The 17,743-nt window shown below is 35.2% G+C and overlaps 1 protein-coding gene across 2 annotated transcripts in view; it reads right to left on the minus strand.

The window, feature by feature from the left end:
• Positions 1 to 17,743, minus strand: part of LOC125661919 (lysophosphatidic acid phosphatase type 6-like) — a 60,769-nt gene that overhangs the window by 32,877 nt on the left and 10,149 nt on the right. Inside the window, exons 1-4 of one of the 2 annotated variants that reach the window (XM_048894081.2) lie at positions 13,937 to 14,238; positions 9,821 to 9,955; positions 8,425 to 8,558; positions 2,870 to 2,970 (exon numbers count right to left, since the gene is read on the minus strand). In XM_048894081.2, coding sequence (XP_048750038.2) covers positions 2,870 to 2,970; positions 8,425 to 8,558; positions 9,821 to 9,955; positions 13,937 to 14,155 — 589 coding nt within the window. In that variant the 5' untranslated portion in view covers positions 14,156 to 14,238. Of the gene's footprint in view, positions 1 to 2,869; positions 2,971 to 8,424; positions 8,559 to 9,820; positions 9,956 to 13,936; positions 14,239 to 17,743 lie in introns of those variants that run through there. The other variant, XR_008797945.1, reaches the window with a different exon arrangement.

Genomic DNA, 17,743 nt, shown 5'->3' on the forward strand with positions numbered 1-17,743 from the left:
CGGACAACAGGCAATCAGAAAAGCTCACAAGCTTTTAGCTCAGGTGAGCTAAAAAAGCAAAACATTAACAATGAATGAGTTATAATTAAGTCATTGATAGCATGGGTCTTATATACACAGGATCATTATAAAAGCATGAAATATTTATATGGTCATTATTGTTAGAGGATTTTTTCTGATTTCTTACAGAAAAATTCTCAACTAAATGTTGACATAATACCATATTAAAAGCAGGATATAAATTTGACATCATCCATATCAACAAGTCAGCAGTTTTTAGTGAGTGTTGAATTTGGAAAGATTTTAAAATCAAGAGGCCCGTGGGCCACATCGTTCACCTGAGTCACCTTGGCCCTGCCATTGTTCAGTTGTTGTGATTTTTTTTAAAAAAAATTTATCAATCTTAATTCCCATGAAAAATTTTAACTCCATATTGTGGCCCCAACCTAACCCTAAAGGATCAAAACATAACTGAAAATGAATTCACATAACACAGAGATGCTTCAACACCAATATGACTAACAGGATCTTCCTAGATAAGACCAAGCTGACAAGGTCATTGATCATGGTATGATATGAATACCTTGCCATAAGAAACCACCTATATACAGAATATGAAAGCTCTATCTTGAATAGTTCAAGAGATATCAAATAGGTAAGGTTTTTGTGAAAAGTAGGTCAAACTTTCAGGTCAAGGTTACAAGGTCAAGGTAACAAGGTCTTGCCATAAAGAGCCTATATACAAAATATGAAAAGCCTACCTTCAAAGAGACAAAGTTCAGGAGATAATGAATAGGTCAGGGATCTTTTTGAAAAAGTAGGTCAAACTACAAGGTCAAAAGATCAAACAACAGTGTGTATGAGGTCTTGTCATAAAGAATCTATAAAACAAAATATGAAAGCCCCACCTAAAATAGTTCCCAATATATTTTATAGGTTATATTTTCTTAAAAGGGGGAAAAACTCAAAGTTCAAGGTCACATGGTCAAAGATTACTATATCAAATGAAAGTTCTTGCCATAAGAAATATATATACAAGATATGAAAGATCTACATAGTTCAGGATTTTATAGGTCAAATTTCTATCAAAAGTAATTCAAACTTTCAGGTCAAGGTCACACACCATTGCAGCAATGAAGTCTTTTTGTAAAAAAATGTATCTACAAAATATGAAAGCCCTAGCTTAAATAGTTCAAGAGATTTTGAAAAAGATTTTAATTTCTCATATATCAGCACATATCACTTTGATCCCCCATTGTGGACACACCTACCCCTCGGGACCATGAATTGCACAAACTTTGATCTACTCTATGTCAGGAAGCTTTTTATGTAAATCTGAACTTTTCTGGCCCAGTGGTTATTGAGAAGAAGATTTTATAGATTTTCCCTGTATATGTATACTCAAATGTAAAAGTTTGATCCCCTACTGTGGCCCCATCCTATCCCCAGGGGGCCATGATTTTAACAAACTTGAATCTGCTCTATATCAGAAAGCTTTTATACAAATTTGAAGTTTTCTGGCCCAATGGTTCTTGAGAAGATTTTTAAAGATTTTCCCTATATATTTGCTTTTAAAACTTTGATCCCCTATTGTGGCCCCCATACTACCCTGGGGGCCATAATTTGAACAAACTTGAATCTGCAATATGTCAGAAAGCTTTCCTATATACTCACATATAAAACTTTGTTCACTTATTGTGGCCCCATATCCTATCCCCGGGGACCATCAGTTGAACAAATTTGATTCTGCACTATGTCAGGCATCGACGGATACCCACGGCTAATCTTGTCAGCAGAAGACAATGTATGTCAGGAAGCTTTCATGTAAGTTTGAAGTATTCTGGCCTAGTGGTTCTGAGAAGATTTTTAAATGACCCTACCCTATTTTTGCATATTTGTGATTATCTCCCCTTTGAAGGGAGCATGGCCCTTTATTTGAACAAACTTGAATCCCCTTCACCCATGAACGATGTGTACCAAGTTTGATTGAAATTGGCCAAGTGGTTTTGGAGAAGAAGATGAAAATGTGAAAAGTTTACAGACAGACAGACAACAGGTGATCAGAATAGATGACGTGAGCTTTCAGTTCAGGTGAGCTAATAATACTTAAAACAAGAGCACTGCTAAGTCGGGTATAGATACCCCTGTGATGCATTTACAAAGTTTTCTCATATTGCGATTTTCTCCATTACAATCTTTGAACATTATCAAAAAGGTGGACACATTTGGTTTTTGGGGTAACTCAACCATACAAAACTGTTGTTTGATACAATGATCAAAGATATGCAAAAATTTAACTAGGGGATTAGCAGGTTTTACATTCCTATAAAGTTTGAAGAATGCCATTAAACTTTTTTGAAATACACTGTAATTGTTTCTGTGCTTCAACAAACTTTCCATTGTTTTCATTGGTTATAATCCTAGATTTCAGTTTTTGTTTAACACATTCTATGATATTGTAGTGGTCAGCCGATTTCGATTGCCGGTGGCCAGTTAGCTCAGTTGGTAGAGCGCATGACTAGAGATTCATGGGGCCTGGGTTCAAATCCCAGTCTGGTCCGTTGCATTTTCTCCCTTCCTGTTACTAGGTCATTACTATGATATACAATGTGTTACCTGCACAACCTACCCAAGACAGCAAAATCTTGGTCCTCTTAGCATATGTCAATATGCTTACAATTTATTATGACTTCATCAACGTCTCTTGGCTATATTTCTTACTAAAATATCTATCTTGCATAATTCAAAAGATATAATGGGTAAAGCTGAATCACGAATATAATGGGTAAAGCTGAATCACGAATATAATGGGCATAGAAACTATTAAGTATTTATTACTGATCACTATAAGGATAAGGAAACAACAGACCTGTTTTTGAGTTATACTCTTTAAGCTGTTCTGCTCCGAACACTCCTGCTAGGACACAGCGTAGAGAATCTTTAGTGCGGTTCATGTTAGTTGTTCTCAGACTGCAATACAAAGTTAATGAAAAACTAAATTAAATCATGATTTTTTTAAAACATAGAAAACACAAAATCGACCTTCTCCTAGTTACTAAGTACTGGAATAAAGCACACAAATTTCAGTCAGGCAAATTTAAATCAAAGTCCTACATCCTTGTTTTGTTGTTGCTATATCTTGATATATAACAGATGCATATAATTATGTATATAATGCATACATGTGTGTATATAATTGTGTACATGTATATACATTGTATGTGTAAATATATATGCATGTATGAGTATAAGTGTATATGTGTGTGTATGTATGTATATGTATGTGTGTGCCTATGTCTATATACATGTACATCTAATCCAGGGGGCCCCTGGCACCCTAGGTGAGGATTGTTCAAATCCCAGTCTGGTCCAATGCATTTTCTCCCTTCCTGATACATTTGGTGCTGTAGACCAGCCCCTGGAACTGACAGGTGAACATGCCTGCCAGGGAATAGAGATCCTGTGGTGATGTGTTCAAGTGTAAGACATTTAAGGAGTAAGGAATGTAGCAGTTTGACCACTGGTAGCTGTTGGTAGAGCACCTGACTAGAGATTCATGGGACCCAGGTTCCAATCATTTGGACCTCCCCTGGACTTGCAGGTGAAAGTTTTGTCATGGGAGAAAGAATCTGGTTGTGTGTCTTCGAGGACGAAGACAATTTAAGGACAGAGGAATGTAGTGGTCAGCCGGGTTTGATTGGCGATGGCCGGAGCTCAGTTGGTAGAGCACCTGACTAGAGATTCAGGGGGCCCGGGTTTGAATCCTGGTCTGGTCTGTTGTATTTTCTCCCTTCCTGTTACATAACACTACTGAATTATCCTAATCCTTTAAAAAATCAGTTGACTTATCCTGACCTTTATCTAGTGATGTACCGATTATCACTGACTTTCCATTTTCGATCACCATATTTGAAATGATGTGAATAATTGATTGTTTTGTTGAGGTTTTCGAGATGATCATGACAATCGATGATCCAACAATAAAAGTTATCAAACTGAATTTCTAAAAGATAATTCAGGATAAAAATAAAGTAAATCCAATATATTTATGCCATAAATTTCAAATGAATGAATTTCGATTATTTCAGACTTTCAAGTGACATTTTGCAAAAAATAAGGGCCATTTTCAGGGCAAAATTATCAAAAAATAAAGGGCCTTTTTACAGATTTTTAAGGGCTTTTTAGACAAAAATAAGGGTTAAATTTACAAATCAATAGGAAAGAAAAAATGTTTTACTCACCATTTGCAAGAGCAATAATACAAAAACTAATTACCCACTCAGAAAATCATACCAGTGGTCATCAACAGCCATATTCGGCATTCAGCACAAACCATGATATAATTCAGGTGGACTCCCATGGCTCACAATCAATGCTGAATATAGCTGATAACCATCAAGATGTCTTCTGAGATGTACATTTAATCAACATATTCATTTTCTGAAAGTATACTAAGACTAAATTTAATAAATTCCAACACTTACTTTATGTAAAATTTATTTAAACTTTCAAAATTTGAAAATGTAGGAATTTCAACAAAAAAATAGGGCTTTTTTAGGATTCTAAAGCTCAAATAAGGAAAATAAAGGATGTTGTAGAAAAATAAGGGCCCACATGAAAGCCTGTTATTTTTCAATTTATCAATCGATAAGGTGCATCGGATTAATCCGATTATCAATTAATTTTTATCCCTGATTGCCCAAAACTACCTTTACCTGAATGACCAACCCAACTTATCCTCATCAATCCAATGTGACCCCCCCCCCCCAACTTATCCTCATCAATCCACTGTAACACGCCCTTATCCTCATCAATCCACTGTCACCCCCCCCCCCCCCCAACTTATCCTCATCAATCCACTGTCACCCCCAACTTATCCTCATCAATCCACTGTCACCCCCAACTTATCCTCATCAATCCACTGTCACCCCCCAACTTATCCTCATCAATCCACTGTCACCCCCCCCCCCCTCCTTATCCTCATCAATCCACTGTCACCCCCAACTTATCCTCATCAATCCACTGTCATCCCCCTCCTTATCCTCATCAATCCACTGTCATCCCCCTCCTTATCCTCATCAATCCACTGTCACCCCCAACTTATCCTCATCAATCCACTGTCATCCCCCAACTTATCCTCATCAATCCACTGTCATCCCCCAACTTATCCTCATCAATCCACTGTCATACCCCAACTTATCCTCATCAATCCACTGTCATCCCCCAACTTATCCTCATCAATCCACTGTCACCTCTCCGCCTCCTTATCCTCATCAATCCACTGTCACCACCACCCAACATATCCTCATCAATCCACTGTCAGTCACCCCCACTTATCCTCATCAATCCGCTGTCACCTGGGCCTCCCAAACTTATCCTGATCAACCCACTGTCACACACCCCAACTTACTACACCAATTGCACAGAATAGTACGAAACGATTCTTGCAAGGAATGCTGAATGGTCTGCACGGCAATGCTGAACAGATTGCAAAGAACGCTGAACAGTCTGCAGGGAATGGTGAATGGTTTGCACGGAACTCTTGGCACGAAATGCTGACCACTTTGTAGGCATGGATTGCACGCTTTGTGAACGGTCTTCACGAAACAGTACGCATGGCCTGCATGCTTTGATTTTTTCTCCATTATTTGGATTTCCCTGGGGTTAGTTTAAACAGGAAATACTTTCAATATAATGGTAATATTCTGGATATTTAAAAGGTTGAGAAAGAAATGATAATTATATCCACAATTATTGCTCATGTACAATGTATGATGCAGTAAATTCCATTGTTACTCATTATGAATACATTAGGATAAAGACAAATGAAAATTTCTAGGCTTCAGATATAAAAGAAAAAGATGTAAATATTGTGTCAATATGGAACATTGATTATTCAGCTTTTATTGATTCATTGCTCTATTCAATTCATTCAAACTGAAAATAAAATGGTTGCATCTGTTTTGCTATTTTTGTACATTCAATTCGAATGTCGTTAAAATACATTTGCAATTTGTATATATTCCAGGCCTTTTTTTTCTCAAAGACAGATCTATGTTAAATAAACATTTCTGTATGACAACAGATAAAATAAAAAAAAATTCTCGTCAGGCAAGCCTGAAACATATTCCAAGGTGCAGAGGAGGGTGTGTGTGTGTGTGTGTGTGTGGATATAGACATCGTATTAGCCAGTAGCCAGTCGATGAGAACCTGTCACCTCGGATAAGAAGAAACAATACAAAACATATAAAAGGAATAGGATTGAGATAGATTAAGGAAGAAATCGCAAACATTTAATATATATATGAAATTCAATAAATAAAACAAATAATGACTAACTAACTATAGTAATGATTCTTCAATTATGTATGCAAGTATGTGAGCAGATCTAACATCTAATTTTAATTACATTCATTTTTTTAAATAAAAAGAAATCTGCATTTATTTTTGAGAAACAAAAACAATTATAAACACTCTTTTTGTCATACTTCAATTGCCCTCTCCCATTTTCACACCTTCTTCACAAACGTTAATTTCAAATACCTGGATTAGCTTGTGATTTTGAAATAACAACCTTGGAATTTGTGTAGAATATACATGGGTCAGTCTTAGCATTATGCAGACAGTTCTGATTAAAAAGTTTGATGAAAATATTTTTTATCTAAGAAAAGAAACTTGATCAAACAAGTGTAACAAGACAAATTATTCCTATATACAAAAAAGAAACCTCATGTATCTAAGGCAGAGATACAAGTATATCATGTCTCTGCACTTGCTGGAGAACACCAGGGGTATTAAAATTACGTTGAGGGCTCTGGTGATTCTAAAATAACTGCTTTGTTTTGATTATTTGCAGATTTTCACTGTTGAACGTCTGTCTTGGAGAAATTTTGAAATAATTGCTCAAATTCCCAACAATTTCCACTTGTCTTAGATCCCAAACCAAAATGACTTAGCACATTTTGCACGGTCTATAAGTTTCTAAGGGCGTGGTTTGAACGGTCTGTACATTTCTATGGGCTTGGCTTGATCATGTAAACAATGATTTTTGCACAGTTTGCATGGAATGCTGAACATTATACACAAAATGATGAACGCTTTGCATGGAACGGTGAATGCTTTGTATGGAATGGTGAATGCTTTGCATGGAACGGTAAATGCTTTGGACGGAACGGTGAATGCTTTGCATGGAACAGAACCTCTACCTCGGGGATCATGAAATATACAAATTTGGTAGAAGCCTTCCTGCTCTACATCACTATGCATTTAGTTTTTCTTAAAGATGTGCAGCTGTAGAGAAGATTTTTGAAAATTGCCCTACCTGTAAATTTAAAATTTACGTCCCCCTTGTCCCAAAGATGCTTCATACCAAAGAAGCAGGTACAGTTTCTACAGCCATCTGGCCCAGAAAATTGATGATTTAAATAGGAGTCCCAAAATCTGCCATTCCAATAAAGAATATATAAGCAAACCTAAACTACATTTAATTTGATCCAAAATTCCTTCTTGCTGTAATCACAAGAGCGTGAAGTTGGCATAAAATTGCCAAAAATGCTAAAATCAATGAAAAAATTCATAAATTCAGGGGGTTTTCCTTTCAGAAAACATGCAGCCCATGCGTCGAGCAAATTCATATTCAAATACATTTTTTATCGTCTATTAATAAACAATATATATTAATTTCATTTTGCTCGACAGATGGGCACACCTTTTCCTAGGCAATAATCTGGATGAAATTCAACAGTTATTTAGCTCTTTTTTAAAAAAGGCAGGAGAAAGTCTTATTCATGACGTAATAATGCTATCAAATAAGCAATAACTTTGATTTAAGTTGAGATAGTGTACTTGGCATATATTTAACTTACTTAAAACACAGATCAAGCTTAATTCAAGACACATTTAAAACAGAGAATTTTTTGGGGCCTTTTTATATACACAATCGTACCTTGTTCTTTGAACAGAATTGGAATGTTAGATATCAAGAAGTTAAAAAATGCTTAGTTGGTAATGCACGACAGATGCAGACGAATTGGAATTGTTCACCTGAGTTTATTCAGGTGACATAAAACCTGTACTGCTACAGGGCACTCCCTTCTGTGTTAAGGTTAACCAGCCAATAACATACTTACTAAACTAATTAACAAGCCAATAACATATTTACTAAATTAATTAACCAGCCAATAACACATGTACTAAACTAATAAACCAGCCAATAACATACTTACTAAACTAAATAAGCAACCAATAATATACATACTAAACTAATTAACCAGCCAATAACATACTTACTAAACTAATTAACCAGCCAATAACATACTTACTAAACTAATTAACCAGCCAATAACATACTTCCTAAACTAATTAACCAGGCAATTTCATATTTACTAAACTAAATAACCAACCAATAACATACAGTATACTTACTAAACTAGGTTAGGGTCAAATTCTGACATCAGTTTATCAGGGCTCTTTCCAATGTAGCTTTTCCTCAGTCGTTTTCCTAAATTATACGTCTGTTCTTGACCTAGATATGTCAACATTCCAAACTCACAGCCGCCCTGTTCAAATACAGTTTGATACTCTCTTGATAAGTTTGTAATTCCTTGTTTGACAGCAAAAAATACAAGTATAGCTTTTTAAACAAATCTTGCCGTCTTTAGAAACAGCCTTATACAGTAAACTGATATAAATGCATCAAATACTTTAAGTATTTATATTCTATCAAATGACCACATAATCAAGCTTTTCTAAAATGGTAAATCTAACATAAGATAAAGTTTTTGAAAATACATGCTAGAAACTACTGTATAATACTTTTTCTACTATGACCTTGAAGTAGACATAATGAATTTCTCACGCAATGTCATAGTATGAGTGGCAAGGTTGATTCTCATTGTCATGTGTATGCATGCTAAGTCACATGTACCCTTCAACTCCTAATTCAGAGTAGTATTATGACGTCAAAACATAGACACATCATGCATCTATTGTCTTACCACAGTATTGCATTTTATTATAAATTAGGCCTAGTGTCATGTAATGCATTGTGTAGGGGACCACAACATAAGGATGAAATTGAGATAATCTACAAGTTTGTAATCCGAGATCAAGGAGATATGAATTTGTGAGATCTCTGCCATTTTTGATGAGGGACTTCTGGGATTGTAACAAAATATTTTTCAGATGAATGCACAGTTTCTGAGGTGAGTGACATTTTCGTGCTCTTTAGTCATTGTAGAGTTCAAAGTATAACTGATGAACCAATGCTTCATGCTGCTCACTAATAACTTGCTACTTATAATTACAAATTTACAATTTTATAACTTTTTGCAAGAAGAATATTAGCAGTAATTATGGGTTTCCAGGAATTAAATAAATAAATAAATTTATCAAAACATTAAAAGTTATTTTGGTTTCAATATACTATCAGCTCCAAATACTTCATTATTAGTTACAAATATCGATTTCACTTACTGTATAACAGGTTTTTTTCTGCAGGTCTAAAATTTAGCGATTTGCTGGCTCAAAGTTTTCCTAATAATATAGTGAAATAAATTTTGGTGGACAAGGAAGACTCACCTCTCGCAAATACTGAAGTCGCAATTGGGTGCATATTTGGTGTGTGGACTTTTGGCGGAAAGCTATCTAACTGCTAAAATAATTACGCCAAATTTATCACCCTGTGGAAAAAACCCACTATACTGTATCTATTTTGAAACATATACAACTTTAATTGGACAAAGAGAAATATGTCTTTTCATCACACTGACACCAAGCCAATTAAATAATTAATTACCAACAGCTGTATAACCTGAATTACCTTTAACAATCCCAGTCTCCTATAATGGGTTTCATACTTTGAATCAGGTGTGTCTTTTCCATCAATACTCAATACTTCATAGTCATACAATGTGGCTGGTAAGAATTTCTTCCATTTCTTGCTATCATATGTCACCTAAAAGTAGCAGTCATGATTATAGACCATGGATACCATACACAATATTAAAAAAAATCATGTTTTAAAAACATTCAGTTTAACAGGTACACCTTTTTGCACTTAATAAATCAAATGTCGCCCATCCTTGAAATTTTCAATTTGGCAAAAATATCAATCTTGTTTAGTTGCATAATGTATATGATAGCATGATATATTACAACAGGCCCATTGTTCACCTGAGTCACCATGGCCATGCTGTGATGATTTTTAAAGTTTATTTTGATAGCATACTGTGACTTCAACCTAACCCCAAAGGGTAACAACATAACCAAACTCGAATTCACATAATATGGGGTGTCTCAATACCAATATGACTAACATGACCTTGCTGTTCTGGAGACAAATATGTTCTTAAAAGTAAGTCAAAGGTCAAGCTCACAAAGTTAAAAACTTTGCAATTGGTGCCACAAAAAGGAACGCATCAATGAAATATGAGAGCCATATACATGCAGTCTACTCCAGATATACTGAGATTGTCAAAAGTTATAAGCAACCTACATTGTAGGTTAAAGTTTAATTTGGACAGACCAGACAAAACGATATACATGTACCAGCATATAATGTCATATTATATCATATTATTTAGGAATGCACTGTCACAGTTTAATAAATTGTTCCTTAAATGTTTGTGTGGTTTTTATATGCTCATCATTAGATGGGACATATTATGTTATGGCATTGTCTGTGCATCTGTCCGTCCATCCATCCGTCCGTCCATCCGAGGTTATGTTTTCCTGACCTTATTCCGTAACAGATGCATGTAAGACTTTGAAATTTGGTCAAATCTCCCTCAAGAAGTGCAAGAGTGAGTTTGCATTTCAGCTGGATTGGTCCATTATTGACCTACTTTAGGGCTATAAGTAGGTCAAACAGTTTTCCTGACTTTTTTTCGTTACAGATACAGATATTGCCCTGAAATTTAAACATGCTTCCTCTCAGAGGAATACAAGTTCAGTTTGCATTTCAGCTGGATTGGTCCATCTTTGACCTATTTTGGGGCTATATGTAGGTCAAACAGTTTTACAGATTTTTTCATTACGGATACAGATTCTCTTGGAGGAATACAAGTGCAGTTAGCATTTCAGTTGGATTAGTGCACTATGACCTACTTCAGGGGTAGAATTAGGTCAAAGAGTTTTCCAGATTTTTTTTAGTAAGGTTACAGGTATTGCTCTGAAATTTTTTCACAACCTCCCTCTCAGAGAAATAAATAATCAGTTCACATTTCAACTTAATTGGTGCACCATGACCTACTTTAGGGATACAAGTAGAAATGGTTTCCTGGACTTTTTATCATCATAGATAGATAATGCACTGACATTTTGTTACAACCTCACTCTCAGAGAAATACATAATCAGTTCTCATGTCAGATGGATTGGTGCACCATGGCCCATTTTAAGGCTTTTCTATTCAGAATGTGTGTTGTATCAATTCAGAGTGCATAATATGCTTCCAGGTTAAATTTCACTGTCCGACGGGCGTATATCGTACCGTTTGTTGAATTTCACTGTCCGACGGGCGTATATTGTACCGTTTGCGGTACTCTCGTTATACTAATATTCTCATGCTGGATTTTAGTCCACTTTCAGACCATTATTAACTTAAAACTGTTGTTTATGTTAGTTAAATTTGTTGTTTTCTAAGATGGGTAGGGTCTGCATTCTGATATCTATCTTAATCATGCAACTATACTGCTTTTTGTGTGGATTTGACTATAATTGTGTGTGCTTTTCACGTACACAATTCATTTCTGTAAAAGACTCTTAACTGTTCAAACGTTATTAAATTCAGAGAAATTGTGCATGGCCAATCCTAATGTAAGTTTTACATTAGTTCTGATATTTGGGTTGTTTTTTTTTGTAATCAAAAATAGTTCTTCAGATTTTCAAACAAAATAAGTGAGGCGAGAGGGCGAAATTATTTTACAAATATTATTTTCCATTTGAAGACAAAAATTATGAGGCGAGCAAATACAAGAAATATAAATATTTTTTATTGATATAAGTGTGATTTCAAAAATCGAGCACTAGTCTTAAAAATACAGATCTAAAATCATCAGATATCATTTGTTTACCATATCAACTTCACATTTTTCAACTTTGTTGATAGAGTTTACAATAAATAAAAAGTATTTCAGGTTTCAAAGACTTTATTTCATTCATAGCGAACACTTTACATTATCAACTGATGAAAGGTGATCAATCTCATAACTCCTATAAGAGATTTGAGCAAACACGGACCCCAGGATATACCAGAGGTGGGATCAGGTGCCTATAGGAGGAGTAAGCATCCCCGAATTTCATTTTAGTTTGATTTCTACAACCTTTTGATTCAGATCTATGTATATTGCTAAGTTTTAACATTGCGGTTTTAACATCTCTATTGCATTGATCGCTTTTAGCATTTTCTTTTATTTTGATAGAGCACACAACATCAATATTCAACAAGCCTTTTGTAAATTTTTCAGTTGTAAGCTGTCAATCCGGGTTAGTACCCCTTGCTTGTCATAATAGGCGACTAAATGATATTATAGCGAGCGAAGCAACAAGCTCACTCCAATGATTACACAACTGAGTCACATGATTTGCTATTCATCAGTGGAAAAATGATGAGTATTACCCATAATGCTTCCAGAAAAATGTCGCCGTCACTGTGGTATACTTCATTGACAACCCCGTAAATAAAATAAATACTTTGGAAAGTACCATAAATGATTTTAAATTCCAGACAAGCTTTCCCATACCTTCGTACCTTTTGCTGTGGATAATTCCTTGGTTTGAAAGAGAGAAAAAATTGCAGCTAATGCACGGTTTACATCAACTTCGTTATATTTCCTGTGTTAAATGATGCCTAAAGTTGTGTTGCAAGATGTTAAAGAGTCTTCACTCGTCTCAACGGCCACACCATAAAACATTTTCAACTCAATGACCATAACAAGGATTTAAAAAAAAAAAAAAATAATTTTGCAAGGAAAGTTAATGGTATATAATTATGTTATATTTTAAATGAAAAAGTTTTGTCTCATACGAAAAAAAAGAATCATTAATAGCAAGCAAAGCTAAGCTTGCTTCAATGATTACACATTAGAGTCATGTGGTTTGCTCTTCATCAGCTGAAAAATTATGAGATTACCCGTAATGCACCTGCGAAAATGTCGCCGTCACTACGGTATGAAGAGCAAACCATGCGAATCGTTGTGTCGCTTTGCGACGCGAACTCGTTTCTCTCATGTGTAGCACCAATCAGCGGGGAACCAGTTTAGATATTATGGGTCTTCTCTCGTCTCAACAGTTACACCGTAAAACATTTTTCCGAGTTGTTTTATGCTTACCCAAGTCATTCTTATTTTATCGCAAGTATCTTCTATTGTAATTTAAATGCTATTGTTCTGAGTCCTATAAATTCCGCCATTTACTAAAACTCAGGGCTTTTTCTTTGTTGGACTGTGGACCGAGCTTTCCCTTCTTGGCCATTTCAAGGTATTACTTTGTCTTCATTCATTTCTGTTAAATACACTAGGAATTATGTTCAGTTGGGGGGGGGGGGGGGGTTAGAAAATGCATTTATTATAGACTTCTAAATGCATATTTCCATTTAATAAATTATAAACTGTGTTTCTTGTTATTTTGGAATTACACTGAAAACTAACAGCCAATACGAACCCGAGTTGAGACTCAGTACCGTATATATACTACACATGTACCACAGGCACTTGTTTCTGTAAATAAGTTGTGACCTCTGTATACTTATGTTATTATTAGTATACAGAGGTCACAACTTATTTACAGAAACAAGTGCCTATCACATGTACAGTAGGTTTCAAAATATATCCACTATTAAGAAAATAAATGTAAAACATGATATCACATTGTTACACAACATGGTCCACCCTGATCGTGTTTTAGCTGATATAAGATATACATAACTAATCATCAGACCTCTTCAACACCAGGGATGAGATGAATGGGCGTCCTAGCCCCATGACGGAAAATAACTTGGACTTGTTTCAATCTTAGGTCAGACTTGTTCACTTTAGTTGTCAGTTTGGATGATTTTGGGTCTTCATTGTCATCGCTACGAGAGTAAGCCCATGCTCCCAACACACCCGTCAGTCCTCCGACCGAAATAACCATCAGTTTCTTAGTTGTGGAAGACATATGACAGAGTTTTTTCGGTCCAGTGAGAGAGAGAGAGAGCCAACACAAAATATCGAACCCGATGGATTTTTGATAAATCAAAAATTTTCATAGCGATCCCGAGCAATCGGAACACCTCGCCCTTTCCTCCGTTCCTACATAAAGCATCTTTAGTTTTACATTTACAAACAAGAATTTCATTGGCATGTTATTTTCTGCTTAAGTTAAATAAAAAATATTAAAACTAAAGGACCAAAACTATAAATACGAGAGGCAAAAATTTAAAACACACGAAACATCTTTAGTTTTACATTAACAAACAAGAATTTCATTGGTATTTTATTTTTTGCTTATGTTAAATAAAAATATTGAAACCAAAGGACCAAAAAAAAAAAAAAAAAACACCAAAAAAATGCAAAGGTAAAAAACTTTAATGTTTTTTAAATGAAACAATGAAATATTTTTGGGCCTTGACCATAAAAAGATCAATTGATGAAAAGAGATAGGAATATAAACACTTAATACCATAAAAAATATTTCAATATTACATAATTATATATTTTTTTTAATAGAACAATCCGTTTCATATAAAAATCATTAAGATTATATATTTCATTACGATATCCTTGTTTGGGGAAAAGAGGATGCCAAAAAAAAAAAAAAAAAAACCATTACAACAAAACGAAAAAGATAAATAAATATTTAGAATTTTAAAAGACCATATGAGATTCATAATTGAAAAAAACATTTGTAACATTATATTAGCATAAAAAAAATAGTTATGCAGCTAAAGGGCAGAACATATGAACATTAAAATTACCAAAATGCAAATGGAATGGGTGAGTAATAAGCCTGGAATTAACCCTACTCTAAGTTCTAACCTACATAATATCAAGCTGTATTCATTGGACACACCCGTCTGGCGGGGGAAGAATAAGCCTGAAAGTAACCCTACTCTAAGTTCTAACCTACACAAGATCAAGCTGTATTCACTGGACACACCCGTCTGGCGGGGGAGGAATAAGCCTGAAAGCAACCTTGCTCTAAAAGTTCTAACCTACACAAGATCAAGCTGTATTCACTGGACACACCCGTCTGGTGGGGGAGGAATAAGCCTGAAAGTAACCCTACTCTAAGTTCTAACCTACACAAGATCAAGCTGTATTCACTGGACACACCCGTCTGGCGGGGGAGGAATAAGCCTGAAAGTAACCCTACTCTAAGTTCTAACCTACACAAGATCAAGCTGTATTCACTGGACACACCCGTCTGGCGGGGGAGGAATAAGCCTGAAAGTAACCCTACTCTAAGTTCTAACCTACATAATATCAAGCTGTATTCACTGGACACACCCGTCTGGCGGGGGAAGAATAAGCCTGAAAGTAACCCTACTCTAAAAGTTTTAACTTACACAAGATCAAGCTGTATTCACTGGACACACCCGTCTGGTGGGGGAGGAATAAGCCTGAAAGTAATCTTACTCTAAAAGGTCTAACCTACACAAGATCAAACTGTATTCACTGGACACACCCGTCTGGCGGGGGAGGAATAAGCCTGAAAGCAACCTTGCTCTAAAAGTTCTAACCTACACAAGATCAAGCTGTATTCACTGGACACACCCGTCTGGCGGGGGAGGAATAAGCCTGAAAGTAACCCTACTCTAAAAGTTCTAACCTACACAAGATCAAGCTGTATTCACTGGACACACCCGTCTGGCGGGGAAGGAAGAAGCCTGAAAGTAACCCTACTCGAAGTTCTAACAATTTACTAAGTGAGGAATATAAAAGCCTGAAAGGGTCAGGAAATGTAACTGATCTATTGTGATTTAGGTTTTTTGAAGTTTGTAGTCCTGTCCACTATTTTACGTTTCATTTGTCCTATCTTTTTTCCTAATTTTCTTGGTCGAAGTATGGTCATTGTCCCGTCTGTGGAAGTTATTGTACGTTTGTCTTGGGATATATGCTCTTGAAATCTCTTGTACGGTCTATTTCGTTCATCGTTTGTCTTGGTTACCCATACCGATTTTGAAACACCAAAATGTTTGTACGTTTCCCCCAGTGTAAATTGTCCTACCCCTACCAGTGATTTCTTAAGGTCTTTGAATTGAGACTCTATCAGAGTTGTGAGAATATTTATAAGATCCAGTAGTGGTTTTGATTTCCAATCAATGGCTTGTTTCAAAACATGGTTTAAGGATTCAGAATTATTATTTGTCCATGGTTCATCAATTAAATCCTGTCTGATTGGATTATTTACTTTTTCTTTGAGATTTGTTCGTAGTTTTTTGTAATATTTTAAGAATTTGCCTGACAACTCCTTAGAGAGGTCTTCGACTTGTTCAGATTTATAATCAAAACAAATGCTGTCATCAGCATTGATTAACCCTTCATCACTGAAAATGAGATCTAATATTTTTTGTCTATCTGTCTTGTCTACACTATCGTCAATTAGTTTTTGCTTTGTATTTTGATACAAATGGCGTTTACAAAGAATGTGGTTTGACTCAGGAAAACATTCAGTTATTGCTTTAACTAGAGCTTTCTCCTCATCTGAACCAAATATCAAATTCGACTTGTCTGTGACTGAAAGTTTAGTCCTTAAATGGTGAAAAAAATTACTATATTGGCTATAAGACTCAAAGTCACTGTTGTCATGAATGAATAAAAGTCCAAGAAATATTGGCGGTGCATTTGTTCTATCCCTTATCACCCTAACTTGCTTATAACATGTTGCAGTCACGTGCATGTCACATAGATTAAATGTTTTGTCCACACCTAAAATTGTCTGTGGCTTTAATACTTTCTTTTTCACAAACATAGATAAAACTAAAAAATTGTATTATGTTAATGGAATACCATAGATTTTTTGTGTAATTTACATTATTGTCCAATACATTCTTTATGGTTTTGGTTATTGCGCTTCACTAATTTTATCTAACACAATAGAAAAACAAATTATCAAAAATTGAAATTGGTTAATGTTAGTATCACAAAATTTATTTATTTTTGATATAAATTTTTTGTATGTTGTACTCTTCATGGTTTTGGTCCTTTGGCTATAAATTTTTCATTTAAAAAAGAAGAAGAAATTATGGCTCTACAGAATGAGGCCTCCACGTGGCTAGAGCTGGAAACATATGGAAACTATGAATGATTCAAAAATTCATATTTTTTCTTATGGCTAACGTCCTGATTTGTATAAATATAATGGTGGTTAAAAAGTGGTAAATTGCTTGCTTATTATAAAACCATTTTATTATAGAGCAATGCATTGAAATCACTGACTGATTTATGTATCATTATTTTCTCCCCCCCCCCCCCCCCCCCCTCATTAATATACATTTGATTATATTCCATATGGCACAAAGAAATTCATATTTCTCATCAAATCATACATATTTTATGTATACAAATAGCAAAATACCAAATGCCTGAGGTGTCAATGGAGGTTTATATAGGGTTTCAATAAACAGGGTCTTCTGTCAGTAGTTGTGTATACACAAAGGGGTGTTAAACAGGCTACAGTAACAAGAGATGGGGCATGTGTTGGTAGCTGTGTATACACAATGGGGTGTCTTCATAGAGCCAAGTTGTATCATTTACTTTCAAT

The sequence above is a fragment of the Ostrea edulis genome, chromosome 8 (genome assembly GCF_947568905.1).
Source record: "Ostrea edulis chromosome 8, xbOstEdul1.1, whole genome shotgun sequence".
NCBI classification, from domain to species: Eukaryota; Metazoa; Mollusca; class Bivalvia; order Ostreida; family Ostreidae; genus Ostrea; species Ostrea edulis.